Source organism: Pseudochaenichthys georgianus, chromosome 6 (genome assembly GCF_902827115.2).
Source record: "Pseudochaenichthys georgianus chromosome 6, fPseGeo1.2, whole genome shotgun sequence".
Lineage (NCBI taxonomy): Eukaryota > Metazoa > Chordata > Actinopteri > Perciformes > Channichthyidae > Pseudochaenichthys > Pseudochaenichthys georgianus.
The window spans coordinates 26,564,788-26,583,063 of NC_047508.1; the positions used below are offsets into that span (position 1 = coordinate 26,564,788).

General features: G+C 40.4%; 1 protein-coding gene across 1 annotated transcript in view; it reads right to left on the reverse strand.

Moving 5' to 3' along the window:
- sema3d (sema domain, immunoglobulin domain (Ig), short basic domain, secreted, (semaphorin) 3D) overlaps positions 1–17,511 on the reverse strand; it is a 35,065-nt gene extending 17,554 nt beyond the window's left edge. The window contains exons 1-8 of the mRNA XM_034085933.1: positions 17,236–17,511; positions 9,741–9,998; positions 5,759–5,919; positions 3,550–3,612; positions 3,340–3,459; positions 3,142–3,235; positions 2,509–2,637; positions 586–722 (exon numbers count right to left, since the gene is read on the reverse strand). Coding sequence (XP_033941824.1) covers positions 586–722; positions 2,509–2,637; positions 3,142–3,235; positions 3,340–3,459; positions 3,550–3,612; positions 5,759–5,919; positions 9,741–9,948 — 912 coding nt within the window. The 5' untranslated portion in view covers positions 9,949–9,998; positions 17,236–17,511. The remainder of the gene's footprint in view (positions 1–585; positions 723–2,508; positions 2,638–3,141; positions 3,236–3,339; positions 3,460–3,549; positions 3,613–5,758; positions 5,920–9,740; positions 9,999–17,235) is intronic.
- Between the last annotated feature and the right edge of the window lie 765 nt (positions 17,512–18,276).

The following is an 18,276-nucleotide window of genomic DNA, read 5'->3' on the forward strand; positions in this document are numbered from 1 at the left end:
TTTAAATTGCATTGGACAAAAAACATCTGTCAAATTAACATAATCTCATGTAATATAATGGAACCACACAAAATAGCCTTTCTTTATCACCCTTTGAATGGACAAGGCAAGCAAATCCTTTTGGTTAAAGAAATATGACCACGAGATGGTGCAAATAATCGATCTCAGTGACAATGTAAGCAGCAGAACTGAGAATGCCCTGTCAGCAGGGTACAAAGAGGCTAAAACATGATTTGCTCCCTGACAGACTCTTTTGAATGACTACAAAAGGAGAATGTATCAGGAAGGCCTCCTCCAGAAAACACTTCTGTAGTGGCTGCCACAAAGACCCTAAGACCATCACATCACTATAGGAGTCATGACTCCCTCCTGCTATTTTCCTCTATAGTCCTACCTATCTTACATGCACCATTTCATTCATTCATATTACCAACTGGGTCCCATAGTCTGTGTAATGTAGAAGTATGCTTGTTTGGGCTTTAAACCTACCCTTTCCCCACAACCTGTCCCCCATATGTCATATCCTCACCATCATGCCTCTGTATACCTATGCACTGTCCTCCTCCCTCTTGTGTAATATCTCACCTTGCACACACGAGCCACTCGAGACAGGATGCTCTTGTCATTGCCTTCCCACGAAACCTCGCGGAAGAAGAAGTATATTTTATCATCATCTGGATTGTAGGTGTCTGCAATGGGATGAGCTGATATAAACCTGGCCTCTGAAGCAGGGAGAAAAGAAAAGGGGGGGGGGGGGATTGTTAAAATAAGTCAGATAATGGATTTGCCATGAGCTGCAGCCTTGAGGTGGGATTAACACTACACCTACTGTAGCACTTATTTACAAACGTTCACTATTCCTACAGAAAGCTGGATGTATGATGTAATGATGTGAAGTAAGCTTATGCATAGACTACATGTACATTCAATTTGACATACAGTTTGATACATGGGCTAATGCAGTGATATGCCAGGTTATTTAGGTAAGAGCAGTAAGTAAAAGCAAACTGAAAACAAATAAAGAACATACAAAAACATATAAAAGTTGAACATGTTGGCAAACAGTTTTGTCCCATTTACATCAAATAGACACAGAACAACATTAGCATTATTTTGTATTTGTGTTTCTGGGCACCCAATGGATAGACCAACACAAACTGTCCTTCTTGCTCTGTTTTTCTGTGAAAGATCGCGAGGGACACTGCAAAGTTGGTTACCATGAGAGATGGTAATTTGAAAATACTGATTACTGAACTTTACAAATCAAAAAATAAAGAGCATCGAAGTGTTTTTCAAACAAATATATAATATTTTATAAATGATCCTAAACGTTTGTGTTTCAAATCTTAATCTGCTAATTATTAGTAGCTATAGCTGTTAGATGTAGTATAAATAAATGTGCTACTGTAAATATTACAAGTTAACACATTAGAAAACAAACATGCTTAGATTAATCAGTGATAACCATGTTAAGCTGTTGCACAGTGTAACAGCATAAACAATGCATACTAGATATGATGTTGAAAGCAGCAGTGATGAAAGGAGACAATCATCAGCATGTTGTCATGACTCAGGCGGGAACAAGTCCAAAGACTTAAGTATTGCAGAGAAATTACTTCACTTTAGTTCAACCCCTAGAATCAGAGCCAAACCCCAGAGGGTGATTCTCCGACTGGAACTGCTTAATGTACGCTGCTAACACACGCGACAGAAGGTCATTGTTAGTGCTGCAGCATTGGAAAGAAGCAGAAACAAGAGGTGACGTGTTCTCTCTCTCTCTCTGCCTGCCCTGCGCCGACACAAGCAGTCCTCAAACACCTATAGAGAGAGGGTGACGTAATTACTCCAAATATCTCTGAATGCCTGGTTGTGAAATGTGGAGACCATGTGTAAGGATTTAGATCCCGGTGACAACTGTTGATACACAACGACCCATCGGTGGCTGTAAAACACTTGAGACTGGAGACTGTAAACACAGAGAGAAGTTTCCTTCATCAGTGATGACTCTGCATGCCTGTGTGTGTGTGTGTGTGTGTGTGTGTGTGTGTGTGTGTGTGTGTGTGTGTGTGTGTGTGTGTGTGTGTGTGTGTGTGTGTGTGTGTGTGTGTGTGTGTGTGTGTGTGTGTGTGTGTGTGTGTGTGTGTGTGTGTGTGTGTGTGTGTGTGTGTGTGTGTGTGTGTGTGTGTGTGTGTGTGTGTGTGTGTGTGTGTGTGTGTGTGTGTGTGTGTGTGTGTGGCTTTGCGCTTGTGTGACTAAGCTTGTGAATGTTGTGGCACACTGTAAATTCCCCCGTAGGTGCGGTCCCTGTTCAGCTATGGCATTCATATAAAAGTTCCAGCTAAATGAATAAGTGGGCTGTTTCCTCCGCAATGGAATGTCAATAACCATCCTGAGGGCACAGAGAGGCTCTTTGTATCAGTGGAGAGGCTGGAAGTTTGAAGAAAAAGCAATAACAAGTTTTTAGTGCACTCAGCGTGCTAATGTGGATATGTGCAAGCATGTGTGTACCATTGATCCAGTATTCTTCAGACATGTCAGTGCGTATGTAGTGCTGGTCAGGTGGAGGGCCGAGGGAGCGTGTGAACGTTGTGTCTTTGCCCAGGAAGTCTGATGATGTGCCGGCATACAGGTACTGATCTGGATTACAAGCAAAGGTCAATCAATCATACCATTAGATATGCAGAAAATAAAACCACACGTATAGAAGATTATTGTACAAGGAAAGTCAAATAGCAGTAGCCTCTCACAATCTAATTAAACATGTACACCATTTCCATTTCTTGTTAGCTCCTTCCATTTTTTATTGACTTACCTCGGTGAACTCATCTACAGAAACATTTCAAGAAACAAACATGTGAAGGAGAGATAAGGCTCAAAAGCACTTGCTGTTTACAAGTGTCTGCCAAGTGACTGTGTTGCTTCCTGGGAAATGTCTGCTTGCTTTGCTTTCTTGAGCAAAATAATTTACAGAAAAGTGCCAGGAAAACAGACACATGACAAATGCAAATGTACTCAAACAGCTGAGCAGAGACTTATAGAGAAACATAATTTATTCCTGGTTTAATGGTGCGTGAAGCCAAAGAAATCTGGTGCGGGACAGATAAGGCAAAAAAGGCCTGTCAGAGTGTTGTGTGATGGTACCTGAGAGGACCGAGGTGAACGGCTGCAGGGGATCAAAAGGACACTTCAATCTGCCAGACTCCACTGTACTCGACAGCAGTTGGAACACGCCATCCTAAGAGAAAGCTTCACTAAATTAAATCCAAATCCTGACCTTGTGTCAAAATAAATAAATAAGAGAACCTACTGCTGAGGTTCTCTCTCTCATGTCTACTTTACCTCTCTGCGGCCAGTGATTTCAATAAAAGCACAAGTGGGGTGGAAAGAGCCTGTCCCACAGCCATAAACATGTGTTCGATTGTAGTTGTGGAGGACCCTAACAAAGTTAGCACACTCCAACTACGACAAGAAGGGACAGAAAAAAGAGCAAGGATTAGCTATTATAAAATGATGAAGAGATGATATGATTTGAAGTAGTCAAGTGCTCACATTTTCATTTTTTCCTGCCAGTTTGCACATTTCGACTCGGTCCCTCGGAGCAGGCCAGTTAATCTAATGACAGATAAAAAAGGAAGAACATTTTCACATCTCAAATGCTAAATAAATCCTCACAGTTATTTTCCAAGTATATGTAACTATAATATAGGTGTTTAAGCCTTTTTGCACACTGTCATTAACATATTAATTGCATCTCTACCAGGATGTTGAAATGCAATAACACCTTTTTAAATAATGAAATGACAATAAACAAGTTCAACCTGCTGAAGGTTCAGAAAGCAGTTACAAGACTTCTCATAACATCTAAAAGGGGAGTGCATAATACTCGTGTTTTAGTATCTTTAATCTCTATGCACTTTAGAGTAGAATATAAGATTTCATGGATCAATGTAATGGGCTCTCCTGAGTAAACTCATGACCCCCTAACCTTAAATGAGCCTAAGTGCAGCTCACAATCCTCCAGATAGTCCTTTGTAGTAGCTCTTAAAGGCTAAACGCAAGAGGAGGCCAGTCCTTTACAGCGAGGGCCTCTCAACTGTGGAACAAGGTACCAGAGAAGTACAGGCACCATAGTTCTTTATTCAATACAAAATCCCCTTCAGAGGCATAATACTATTCTATATTTCTGTTTCCCTCTGAACTTTTGTATCGGTTGCTCTTCTGTTATCTTTAATTTTGCATTGTACTCCCCCTTGGCCTGCACAATTTCCAGTGTAATATTAAAAGTGCTAAAAAATAAAATCAGCGTTGCAAAATGTTCTCTCTTTGACGAGTTGAGGATTATTAAAAAGCTGAACTCAGTTGTACAATAATTAAAGGCTCCAGGTGCTGGTACGAGAGAGCTATGGTCGTATAAAATCAATGTTCCCCATCCTGTTCATACATGTGTTATAACAGGCTTAAGTGCTTAGCGTGTTACCTCGCCTAAATCCTACCAAGGAGAGCTATCGCCAAACATATTCATGGTTCAACATACGCTTGCATAAATATTAAAACACCTTATGATTCCATATCAATGCAATGCCGCAAAGGAATTCATACAGAAAGCCAGTGTTACAACATGATGTGTGGACTGAGTACGGTGTGGAGCCAGTGAAGGTCTTAAACTGGTTTTAAAGTTCAGAAAAGTAATCAGTGGCCCAGTTTAACCACAGCATGTGTGGATTGTTAAAGACTGTAGTAAAAAGTTAACAACATAGCAGCTATCTGCTAAAAATCAAGGTAGAAACACCTGGAAAGTTTGCTCAGAGATTATTTGTTTGTGTTTCAGTACCAGAGGGTCCCTTTCTTCGAGGTATGCCTCTTCATTAACTGATAAACAGCAAGATTGCTTTTCTAGATCATATTCACTGTCAAGGGCTGGTCTCAGAGGGCAAAGAGAATTAAACGTTCAGTGCATATCTCCCTGGCATCAGTATCAATAACCATCGAGGCAACAAAAAGACAACACTTTGAGAGCAAGACTAAGAGTTAAAACAACCAGATAAAATCAAATAAACACACAGTCGTCCCACTTGCGGATCAACTTCAGCTGCATAAACACACACTCACATCTACAAACTTTAACATATGGCATCTGTCCAAATGCATTTGTGTGTTTGTGTAAGTGTGAGTGTGTGTAGTCCTTAAATGTGTTTATACTTGTGCGTGTGTCCTCCAACATGGTGACCCTGACCTCGCCCGACAGACAGTGTCAGACTGTTGGTGACTGAAAGGTGAGCTCTTCTCTAAAACAATACACGTCAGGGTTCAATTCAGCTTTACAACAAATGGGGGAAAGAAAATCACCCCAATTAATGACAAGCCTCATTTAAGGGTCATGGGCTGAAGCATGTGGAGTCTTTATGATCTATATAACACTGCGCTGTTAACAGTAAATCACAGAGGATATTAGGACGTTTGCATGTCTAAGGACTGGGTCAAATGCTACTCTGTGTGGAGCAGATACTCCATCTCCTATTGAAAGTTGAATATCTTAGACCACTATTTTCTGGTCAGAGGGTGTTGGAGATTCTTAAAACAGCTGTAAACACTTCAGAGTATACCAAAACAACCTGTCATGTATAACAAATGGCCGTGACAGCTACAAACTCACAATCTGCTGTTTATTTATTGCACTAGATGAATTCTTGGCCTTGGAATGTTTAATATTGTTCTATATATAATTTGCATATTCTGTATAATTCACAACATGGTTTACCTTTCTTGGGGCTCTGGCCAGATGGTCAGGGTCGAGCAGGTAGATGTTATCCCTCGCTCCCAACAGAAGACGACCCCTCTCCTCATCCAGCAGCAGCGAGTGGGAGTGGAGGCCATCGGAGGGGCCCAAAAACACAGATACACTGCCGGCTTGCAGCAGTTCTGGCCCAGAGCAAGTAAAAGAAAGACATTGACACAAACAAAGAGATTAATACATCTCTGCAGTACAATGTGTGCATTGAGCTCACATCTAGAAATGCACCATCTAGCATTGAATTACACGATGTTGTACACATTATTTGAGCAGGATTAGGCTGTCAAGTTTAACTTATTCTCTTCAATTCACTTGTCTCAAAGACAATCACTGGGTTTCCTCTTACATAAAAGAAGACAAGTCTTGTCTTGAGCTAAACACGGCTAATCCTCTGGGGTTTAACACCTTACATGCTGATAGAGAAGAGATACAGTAGCAGACTCATTTAACAGCACAGCACTTTGGTGCATGCACTATGAGATATCTTCATCAGGGTATTTTCATAACCCATGAATACATATCATAGTTGAACACCAGCTGTTAAATGTATGTTTGATGTCCAACAACATTCATCTCTCTTTCAGATCTTTCCTGACTAAACCTTATTTTACAAATGACTGAACACCTTCAGAAAACGAAGTGATGAACTTTAGCTGTTCCATAGGCCTGTCATGGGCAATGTGAGATTAGATCATGATAAGATCACGTGGAATACCTGGTGCTCAACCATAGGATGATGATGTAGTTTGCTTTTGACTGCTTTAGGATTTATAGTAGTATATTTTAAATAAACTGTACATAAAATGTAAAATATACGGTGCAGTTTCGCTTTGATTCACAGCTTCCATATCTGACTACATTCTCAGCCCAGTACTGTGTCCTTGATCTCCTTGATCTTAGTAAATCTATTCTATCACCAGGCTCTTTTCATGTCATCAGTATAGCAACATGCCTCGAATAAACACAGGCTCAGTGTGGGGGAGTCACTCTGAAAGGATTGACATTGTGATTACCCTCTTAGTGTGAAAGATTGGAGGGGTTACCAACCTTCAATATTTTAACTTCTACGACCCCTCCACACCACGCAATCTTGCTTTAATACCTCCTCCTTTACACAAGCTAACACACACAGCACTGCCACATGCTCATATCTCACACCCCTGAACATCATGCCCCCAGCAGACTAAAGCAGACTAAAGCTCACAGAGAGATTAGGCCTGCTAGCCTTTGGCTAACGCTAATCTGCTCTGTAAACACGTAGTACTATGAGCCCATTCAAACAGCCTGCTTAGCTGTTGCCGCTTACTATAGTGGTCCACACCGAGCCCTCTTCCCCCTAACAGCTGTTGATTAGCTCCTCCTCTCATCCACACATGTATTTGAGTAAGTCCTCACCATGTCGGCTTGCTGCCAACAGGTTTAGGTTCTGCTGATTAACTAGATGTAATGTCTGCTATTGTACAAGAGCAAACCATCTAACAAAGGATGAGTAAGGTAATGCTTAATTACCTTACCTTAAAACTAATGACAGATTGCAACAACGTAATGAACTAATATTGGTCGCACATAAAGAACAAAGTCATCACAATAATCTGAATGTGCAGCATATTAGAAGTATTTGAACCAGATGACTTCATTTGGAAGAAGGCCTCGATGTACATAATATGATGTGGATCTGAACGAAACTTGAACTTGTGTTTTTTAAGTGGAGAGTTCATAAGTTTGGGGAACAAGGCAGTTGTTTTGGAGGTGTTCTTTCAATCAGGGATGATTTTGCTTTGATCGTTTCACCCTCCACTCATTGGAGTTGTGCTTTCACTGTGGGGGGGGGGTTATGTGATGTTTGAAGAGTGATCACTGCTGGGTGGTGTTGCTTTTGAAGAGCGTACACTGATGAGACGATGACAAGTTATGTGTGAATGATGTGTGGATTGGGTTGGCGGTGATTTTGCTTTGATTTGGCTTCTTCTTTGATTCAGTCATTCTGACGGAGAGAGCCAGAAATGGACATTGCTCTACAGTTGTAAATTTGGTGTCAGAAAAGAAAACCATTACTTTACTTTCTCATAAGGCCTCTTGCATGAACAGCAACGTTTAGTCATAGTCAAAGCCAAGAGACACACCCTGATAGAGTATCAAATAAGTTTTCTCATATATATGGCCCTATTAAAATGCTATGTGAAATAATAAAGTGCTTTATTTTATTATCTGGTGGGTTAGGAAAAAACATTAAACGAGACAAACTGTAGACTAAATGCTAGAATAACTGCAGAGTAAACACTGTCCACAGCAATCATTACTCCTTCAGCTACTTACATATATTTATGTTGGACACACGGGACATACATGTGTATCTATTTCCAGCCATGGGCTTTGGAAGCCTTTGACCAGAAGAGTGCCTTTGGAGGTTAAAGTCAGAGTGATTTTACTTTTAGGCAAGTGGGGATTCAATTTTATGGACCAAGACTGAAGTTTATTTGTGTGGTTTCTGGTAGTTGATACAACGCATAAGGGACGGAGACTTTGAAGTAAAGTTTGCACTGGAGTTAAGGATGGGTTTTAGGGGGAACCATAATTCAGCTTTTCTCCGGTGGCACAAAACAAACAGTTGACGCAAAGCTAAACACATAGACGCAGTGCACATTGACGATATTAGGTCTCCACGATATGCTTTTTCAGAGATATCGTATCTATCGTGATAAAAAAATGTAAAAAAAACTAGAACAAAAATAAACTGATGTGAAAGACATGCTCTAAAGCTGTCTAGTCAGAATTCAGACAGTATTGCACTTCATTTATTGTCTTGGTTGATTCTGTTGGCTTATATTTTATTTTATTTGCGTGCATATCAAACGCTAACCATTCTCATTGAGATCATTAAAACTGTAATTTGAACGGCGATCAAGCCTGAAGCCACAGAGACGAGGCTCCTTCAGCGTCATAAAGGGACGCAAATAGCTTTCAACTGATTGCAATGTATTCCCATCTGCGGCGGGATTTGACACTCATGGAAGCACGGCATTCGTTTGTGTCGGCTGCCCTTAAAGGCAATGTGAGCGCCCATTCTCATTGGATAACGGAGAAGTGTACACCCGGAAGTAAGTATTCCCCTTACTGTCGTGCTAGTGCTACCTCAGAAAGTTATTTTTGATACTGAGAAACTATGCCTTGAAGCCATATCAAAATGTTGAATTGTTCATTCAGGGATTCATTTCAGAAATAAAACCAGCTTGAAATGCTATTTTGGTCTGTTACTCCTTTTTGTTTTAGTTTCTGTTACCTTGTAGGTGCTTGTACTGTTAAGTAACTTGAAAAATAACCATAATAACCGAAAAAATATCGTGATATATATCGTCTATCGTGATACTGCTTGAAAAATATCGTGATAATATATTTTTCAATATCGCCCACCCCTAGTTATACGGTTATGTCAAGATGGCATGTTTGCCAAAAAGTGACAAGGGAACATTCTCATCCCCATCTAACATTACAAACAGGGGGGATTAAGAGGTGGGCTAATACATCAGTAAGTGAGTCTCATAGCTCCTACTCTACTTCACAGTGTTGTTTCAAAGACCATTGACTTTAACAGCAGAGTGTAATATACTCTCTTTTTACATTTCCTCTTGGCATTGTGCACAAAACCGCAAGAGAATGAGAGACACATAGGGACAGATGTTATTAGGAGGGAGAACAAAATCTAAACAATGCCTCTAAAGATGCTAATTGAATGTCTGAAATGCTTATGGTCATGTACCTCTTATATACAATAAGTACAGATAGGTGCAAATGTGCTGATGACAAAAGTTGTAGGCACACAATGAAATATGTCAAATGAAATTACCCAAATGTAATGTTGGTTCAAACTGTAATCAAATGTATTAAAGTACATGTAAATTATGGAACAACATTTAAAAGAAATCTCAGACAAATCAAAACTTTTTCTTACCTTTATAGTTGAGTTTGACCCTTGGGACAGTTTGTTTGATGCTTGCTCCAAAAGGCAGAGTGGCCAACAACATCAATCCCACTAACGTGAACCCTGGGTGGGATAGTACCTTAATCCTCTTCATTTTGCTGCCATAATTACTGCCAGACATGCAGTGTAGAGCCCCAATTTCATTCCAACTCTGATTAACAACGTCCCCTTTCTTCATGGTGTTTGGAGTGGTCTTGTTCCGTTTTCACTTTATCCTTTTCTGCAACCCTGGAGGTAGACCGGAGTAAAGAGTCAAGCAAGGGAGGAGCAATACATGTGTGTGTGCATGAGTGTGTGTGCAGTCTCATCAAACATTGCGCAGGATATACACACGGGTTTCTGTTGTGACTATTCAGTCGTTTCACCATGGAGCCCCGCAGGCATGTCCCCTCTCTTTACCCGCCCTACATCAGCTGCTGCCTGTCACTGGCTTCCCTTTTGTGACGCCCTTAAATCTGTTTGCCCAAAACAAAGGTCACTCTAACAAAACAGTGACATTCTACAATCTTTCACTCGGCTATGCCTCTTTCACGTCCTCCCTATCTCCTCTATCTTCTTTTGACTTGGATAACTCATTTAATTCTTAAGCTAAATGATACTGCTTTATAGTTTCAGCATTGGTTGATGACCCTGTCATCTCTTGCTTTATGTCCTGTGAAAAAAATGGGCCATGTAATGTCTGGGACTTCACAGTGCATTAAAGAGGCCTGTAGCACAGACATTAGTTCACACTCAATGCAAAGTGAGACATATGAGTGAACAGTCATGGGAACGCTTCCTGCCTTTTCTAGCACTAATAAGCAAGAAGAACGTGAGCGACGTGTACAAATTGAATATGGACAAGGTGAAATCTTTGAGGATGAAACTTGAAATCCGCCATATGGCAATGTTTTCATTTTGAACTAGCAAAGATGGTAAGATTAAAAGTTGTCAATTATGCAGTGGGTTTGTTTGGTTACTCTTTTCTATGTGCTGATTTCCAATAGCCTTGTCCAACCTGTTCTGTGCATAAAACTATGCTTTTTCAAGCATGCAAATATAATCATCCCACGAAACAAAGGACATGCAACTGACAATAGAGAGGATGTGGTTTTCTCTGCTAACATTATAAATAAGAGATTATTATAAATAAATCAAAAACTAAGAGCTCATTTACAAGCAACTAACAACTTCTGCATGAATTTAGAAACCACTCTCTGGTTATTCATAGGTATCTGAATGTAAATATATGTATTAGTTTATTGTTGCTGATTTACTCTAATCAACACAATTACACACGTTTCTTTCTTCGTGCCAACTCAAGCAAAGGGGTGCATCCTTAACTCAACCTTCCACTAAATTCTGTATGCCAGTTCTGTATGTATAGTGCATCACCCTGCCGAAGAACCGTGTTTTTAAACCTGCATTCCACAGCCACCTAGCTACTAATTAACCAAACAATCGATGAAGAAATTAATGAATGCATCAAAAGAATGCCTCCCCCAAAGACCTTACTGCTAAATTGCCCTCATTACTTTCTTTCTACCCCCATGTCCGATAACACACATCAACCTGTCTTGTGACAACATAAACAATGTCAACCTAAATTAATAGATCGGATGTTTCAAACACTCACACAGCTCAAGTACTGAAACCAAGCATGGTGACTCTGATGAAGACGCATTTGTCATCACAGTGCTCTGTAAATTAAGAATGAAGTCTTTCTCTTTGCACTGAAACAAAGCATGTTGAAGAATTGGACGTACAGTATAGGGAATAAATAGGGCCAAATATTGTGTATGTATTGTAATGTAATTAGAGAAATTGACATTCAATGAACATACGTTAATTCAAGCTTACACACACAGATTTGCATGGCATGTTGGCAGACAAATTCAAGCTGTAAAAGTACAACATCATTCCACCTCATTTATTTTCCCTCTCCACTTTTGGCATCTGGTGTTTGAAACTTGAGCTCATTACGGAGAATCAGGGCAGAGTGGCAAACATCCAAAACCCGTAGCTCCAAACTGGAGAGGATTAGACCCTGATAAACAGACTGCTGTTTACTTAAGATGGCAAATTGAGGCACCTTCACACCTTCAGGGTTAGAAATACAGATATAGAGCTGTGTGTGATGGATGGGCAATCGGCAAAGAGAGTGAGAAAGGGAGCGGTCATTGCACACTTTGTGAGCGACAGTGATAGTGCTGCTGGTGGGGCTCATCCTTCCTACAGTATCTTCAGGGGCGTAGTGACACGCTTTCCCCCATGTGAGTAGCGTTCGAGTAATGTATCTCTCTTTACCGCTTGAGTGCCACCATCTATCAGCAGTACAGGCCTGTGCAGCACCCCTCTGGAAGAATACACCCCAAACAAAGGAGAAAGCTCAAGTGTTAGAAGAGGAGGATTTAGAACTCTCCATCTGTTGAGAAATAAATGACAACAGGAGATCGTCACACGATATAGCAAGGGAGGACACAATATGCGTTGCCAGCCAGTCGATACTTCGGAAATGGTGGATAATGGAGATGAAAAGAGAGATAGAGAGAAAGAGTGTGAGAGATAGAGAGGTGCAAAAGAGAATAATCAGACAGCTTGTGCCATGTGAGTTAAGCTAACACCCCTGTTTCCTGGCGGCTACAGCCCCTGTTGTCTTTGGCAGCATGGCCGGCACACGGTGCAGGGTGTGATGGGAAACCATCCTGATGGCGATGGTGACAGATTTAAAGCTAGCAGCAAATATGGTGCTGCTTGCTTCAGATCTCGGCCCAACATATAGCATTTTATAGATGTCATCACCTCAAATAAACCGGACTTTCCAGTGGTGGGCTCAACATCAAACCAATATGGTGTGCGAAATCAACGACCACTCACCAACAGCCATTAATTACCGATATAATCTATTTTTGCTAGGGTGATATGTTAGACATGTAGATAGCTGAACTTTTAAAAGAAACAATATTCACAGAAGTTGTCAGCAGACATAAGGAAGGAGCAGATGGTGAAGAAGTACTTTGGCCATGGGCATTTTCACACAGAGACCACCCCTAATGAGGCATTTAGCAACACCCTGGTGCCCTGTAGCGTACATTATTATCAAACCCCTCCATCTCCACAGGACAGAGTGCATTAGCAAGGCTATTTGTCTTTATTCCCCGACCACAGGCACTGACCTGGCAGAACAACATAGGTAATTGTTTCTAGCTCTCAAGACATTTGTTGTTTTTCTTGGCAACAGTCAATCATCTTTTTTTTACCTTGTATTTAAGCAAGCATGCAACTCGCCAGTGAGTCTGTGTGAGTTCATGTCTCAAAGGGAACATGCAGGACAGCCACCAGGCCACACTGTTGGTGTGTTCACTTAACACAAACTATAAAGCATATAGAAAAAGCATTAAAGTTGTTCAGCTGGCTATAACATATAGTTTGGATGGCAGTAAAAAGGAAAACTAAACATTGTTCAAATACAGACGCAGAATGTTAGCTTTATGTCTTGGCAGTGGCACCGAATGAATGAATGAATATATTGTGTTTTTTATTTCAATAACAAACTAAAATACTTTTGAAAATAGCACTGTCAGCTCTGTCTCCTAAGGCTACCAATAAAAAATATTAATGTTCATCTATAGGGTCCAACAGTTTGTAATCTAAACTATTTTGCCTTAATAATATTAACACATCAAACACTTGCTACGGCTTAATGGTATTTAACGGTATGCTGCGAATTAACTGTTGCCACAGAACAAGTAAATTAACATGTGATCCTCGTGGCTATGTAATATTTTTCTGGACTCAGATCAAAAACCTCAACGTAAATAATACACTAAAGCTTTTCAGCAGCTTTTGTTGTATAGCTCCTTTTTTCAGTACTTTGTTTAGTCAAGTCATAAAGTAAACATCAAGGCAGCAAGCTGTAATTCATTATAGATTCCAACCACAAACATTACCCCACATTATCTGAGTGAAACACCGTATCAATACGCACAGAATGTGCCATCATTACATATCACTCCAAAACCATGAATGCAAAAATAAAATATCCCCTTGCGCACAAAACCTAATCATCCAAACCGAGTGATCAAGACATAGATGGGCTTTGAAGTTAAAAATGCAGACATTAATTAGCCCTAAAACATAAATAGATGCTTAGTAGAAAAACATGTGAGGTAGGGATATCTAATACCTCTCCTTGGACTAGAACAGGGATAATTTGATCCCTTGACATTAGGAAAGTCTGTATTTCCTGCAGCCATTTACCTGCAAATAAATCCTATAAATCACAAAACCACGGCTGCCTGATTTCAGGAGGCCCCTCTCACACAACTAAACCAGTCTGTCTGTTAACTCAACTGCTAGTAAAGAAGAGTATGAGAAGATTTCTCAGAGTGAATCATTCCGGCCCTGTTCTGCATCACATAAACACATTACAACCACATTCAAAATAACAGACATCTCATGACAATCACGCTTGGGAAACCTCTACGCATGAAATCGGTGGACGGAAATGCCCAGACTGGACTACATTCCAGTGGAAGGAAGTCCTTGCTATTTGGAGGTGAAGAGTATGTCTGTGGCGAAAATCCTAAGGATAGGAATAAAAATACCAGCCCTGAGTTCCTGTCTGTCCACATGTTGTCCCTTCCTTAGTTGTTATCTGAAAACACTGGTATGAAATACTCTAAGAAACTGCTGGTATGGTAACCAAATACACCAAAGACACATAATATTGCTTGTGTTGCCTTTGTTTAAGTCTTGCTTTATGTTTAATGTTGCTGTTTAATCCTCCAATCTTTGTCACACAGTGCCAGCTCGGGTCTGCTGTCACACCAAGATTGAATGGAGAGGTGGGAGAGCGGGGGCGGGAAGAGACACTGGATCTGGGGTTTAACTCCTTTCGATAGAGAGGATGGTTACGGAAAAACAAAGTTGAGAGGCTATTTAGAACAGAGAGAAACAACCGTGTAACTGAGACAACGGAGTATGGATATACATGCCGATTAATATGGGACAACAACACAAGTAACTCGACACATGATGAATGGGCCATGACCCAAGCCTGCATCTCTGAATGTGTATGAGAGTCTGCATGTATGAACATATGTGCGTGTGTAAGCTAATACCATCCTGAGGTAGGCAGATGGGAGTAATAGGGCATGAAAACACTAAACAGAGACTGACAGTTGTAAGTGCTCTCACTCTCCTGACGGCCTGAGGATATAAGGGTACACCCATGTATGCTATGCAACAACTCCTCTCAAGAGCATTACTTTCTAAAAACAAATGTGGAAAGTATCTCAATTGTTCTTTCCTAGTCCTGGGAGAGCTTTTGTTATGTGGTTATCTCCACCCCAGCTCCAGTGTAGTTCAGTACAGACAGAAGGAAGGCCAAATAGCTGCAGGGCAGGCAAACCTAGCCGAAATGTCTGTCTGCAAGTCATTGGCACCTAGACGTTGTAGACTTTTTAAACAGACTAACATCACCACTGCAGTAAAGGTGCTTGCTACTTTGTATGTGATTCTGGAAACTCCATAGGATAACAAATCTGTTTCAATAATGCTCCCCAACCAAATCCTGTTGAGTTTTGAGAAAGACCTCTTTAGGTTTGTAGTTTTCATCACCGTCCAGGAAAAAGCTTTGAACAACATGACGCCGTCACAGAGCGCAGGAATGGTGCTGGAGGCCATTCATAACACAGCTTCATGTTGTTGCTGTGATTTTTTTTACGGGTAATGTTTGATCGGTCCAGACAAGCAACATAGAACACAAGAACAGTGGCTCAGGGTTAGCACAACATGAGTTTGAAAAAATTGATACAATGAACAAAGGGAAGGGAACCACGTACCAGAATCGCATTATAACTTATTTTTATTTTTATAATAACTTATTATACTTAACAAATCTATTTTCCAAACTATAAAAGAGCTCTCACAGAAATTAGACTAGAAACCTTTTTCAAAGCATGCCGTCACTTTTCAAAATTCTCTTCCAAGTCCTTAAAGATCCCCAGCGTACATTTCCAGGTTGTGATTTCAGCCGCAGCCCATAGTCTGCTCCATCCGCAGCTGCTGTGTATACAGTGGTCTGCATTAAGTATTCCTGGCAGACACCACTTCAGTGACGTCACTTTTGGACAATGTTTAAAGGAGAAAATCAGACAGGATTTTTCGAAGCTGTCTTTCTGTGGCCCGAAGCAGAAATAATTTATTTTCCCCAGTCATGCTGATCGAAAGCCCTGAAACACTGCCAGGGAAATCAATATCCGCACAGCTCCCATCTCTCTTTCTGCCTCACTTCCATAGTTTCTCTGCCTCTAACACCCCCTCAACACAAAGCGCCTTGTAGGGGGTTAGATAAACCTTTAGATGCACAGTGAGTGCAGAGTGGGTCCTTGAGACTGTTTGATTTACAGGGAAGGGAAGGATGGTTAAATAACTACACTAAACACACATGGCTGTTTTTTTTCCCAATACGCTGCACAGTAAACCACAGAAACACATATATCACAGTGAGTTCCATAAGTTAAGTTCACTATAGCATGTTTAATGTACTGGAGAGATGCAATGTGAATACTTGGATCATCAAAGAGGAGTGAAAAGGCTGTGTAAGTGCACTTTGTCACATTTCATTTGAGGTTGAAGCCCCCACATTCACCCCCCTTATCAAAAACTGTCTAAACACATGTCAAGCACATTTGGTATACCATAACATTCTGCCACTCAACCAACTACTCATATATTTATATCTATCGTGCCCCATATATCTGTCAGCGGATTAAAATAAAAACACGCTGTGACACATTGACATGAGGGTGCACATTCAGCTTAATTAACTGTAAAGTGTGAATATATTAATGCTACATTTCGGATTTTACATCCTAAAGGAAACTTTCAACCCATTAGTGATAGCACTGTTAAAAAACATATTGCTGTTTTCTGTTGAAAATAATGTAAAGATCTTTGATTCTTTTACATTTTCAGCAATTCAAGAGGGTTATGCTCCTCATCATTAATACAAAAAGAAGAAAAGCTGTCCTGAAGTTCTTAAAAAGTTGACATTTTAGAGAGACAAGTCCAAAATCCTGATTTTCAAAAGTTGGATTTAGGAAATGTGTAAAGTTGTGCTGCAGAACTTAAAGTTGCTGAAGTAATAGAATACATGAAATATCAAAATGTTAGATAGACACGTTATTGACGAAGGATACGTTTTGAAAAGTAAAATATAACCGGCATACACATTGTGTCAAAACCATATGAACATTAAATTAAATTAAAGTAAAACCTGAATTGATACATGGCTCTTTCTTCGAATCAGCTAAGCTCTGGACAACATCAATCACCGTCGCAAGATACATTACACATTACTTCGAATTGGAAAGTCATATCTATCTACAAATCATGAAATGAACTTAAAAAGTACATCAGAGTTCCACGTTACGCCACATGATTTGCATCTTCGTTATCGTTATTGCTTGTTTCCTCTTACCTGCGCATTTAACTCCGTCTCTTCTCACATGCAACACATGCCCACACAGAGGGCAGAAGCGTCACTATCCCTAATTGCCTGACGTTCAGACAAAAGTAATCTTCAGCACGGACACTAGCGCGACGTCGTCCAGACCAAAAGGAAATGGATGGATAAACTTAAAACTTCTCCAAAGTATTTCCACTCCCCTTAATTGTAGTCAAACGCACTCTTGCGCTCTTGAACTCTCGGTGCACTCTCCATGTGTATGTGTGTGTTGGATGGCTGGTTACTCTGTGGCAGTTCGCCCCGGGAAAGACAGACGGTAAACTCCCAATTATGCTGCTGCTGGAGGGAGGGGCCCTCAGCATCTGCAGCTGCCAGCCAATACTGAATTTAGAACGTGGATTGTGGTACATTCTCAAATTGTAGAAACACCAACAAAAGTAGAAGTATTATAAGATTGATTTTAATTTTAAAACATATAATAGAAACCAGCTAAGTTATGGAGTATCAAATACACTATCAAGTCAGCAGCTGCAAATGTTGTTCAAAAGTTGTTTACAAATGGATGCTGGTCCAGATGCTCGGCATGCCTGTTCCAGAAGTGGAGGAGCAGTCCATTGAAGGAGTATTTTGTATGGAAAAACACCAAGAAAGTGTCACGCTGTAGGAGTTTTCACAACCTGAAAACTCACATTTGTTCAATGGTTCATAAAGCATTGGTAAAGTCATGAATTACCGCTTATAATCTTCTTTAAAACAATGTAAATCGTACCAAAATGGAACAGAATTGTTAGCTATAAGATCAAATGAGCTCAATAATAGAATAGAGACATTACACATACACAGAGCAGAAAGACAAAGAGCCTTGTGAGTTTTTCTCGAGCAAATGGGATTGATTAAAATTAATTTCATAAAGAAAATGCGTCCCATGCCACTGGGATTAACCGACTATTGTTCCATTTGGGATATGTGAGCATGCATGTCTAGTCACGGCCTTTAGGCTGATCATCTTTCTGAACCGGGTTTCCCTTGGGCTCTTCTAAGAGGACAGAACAA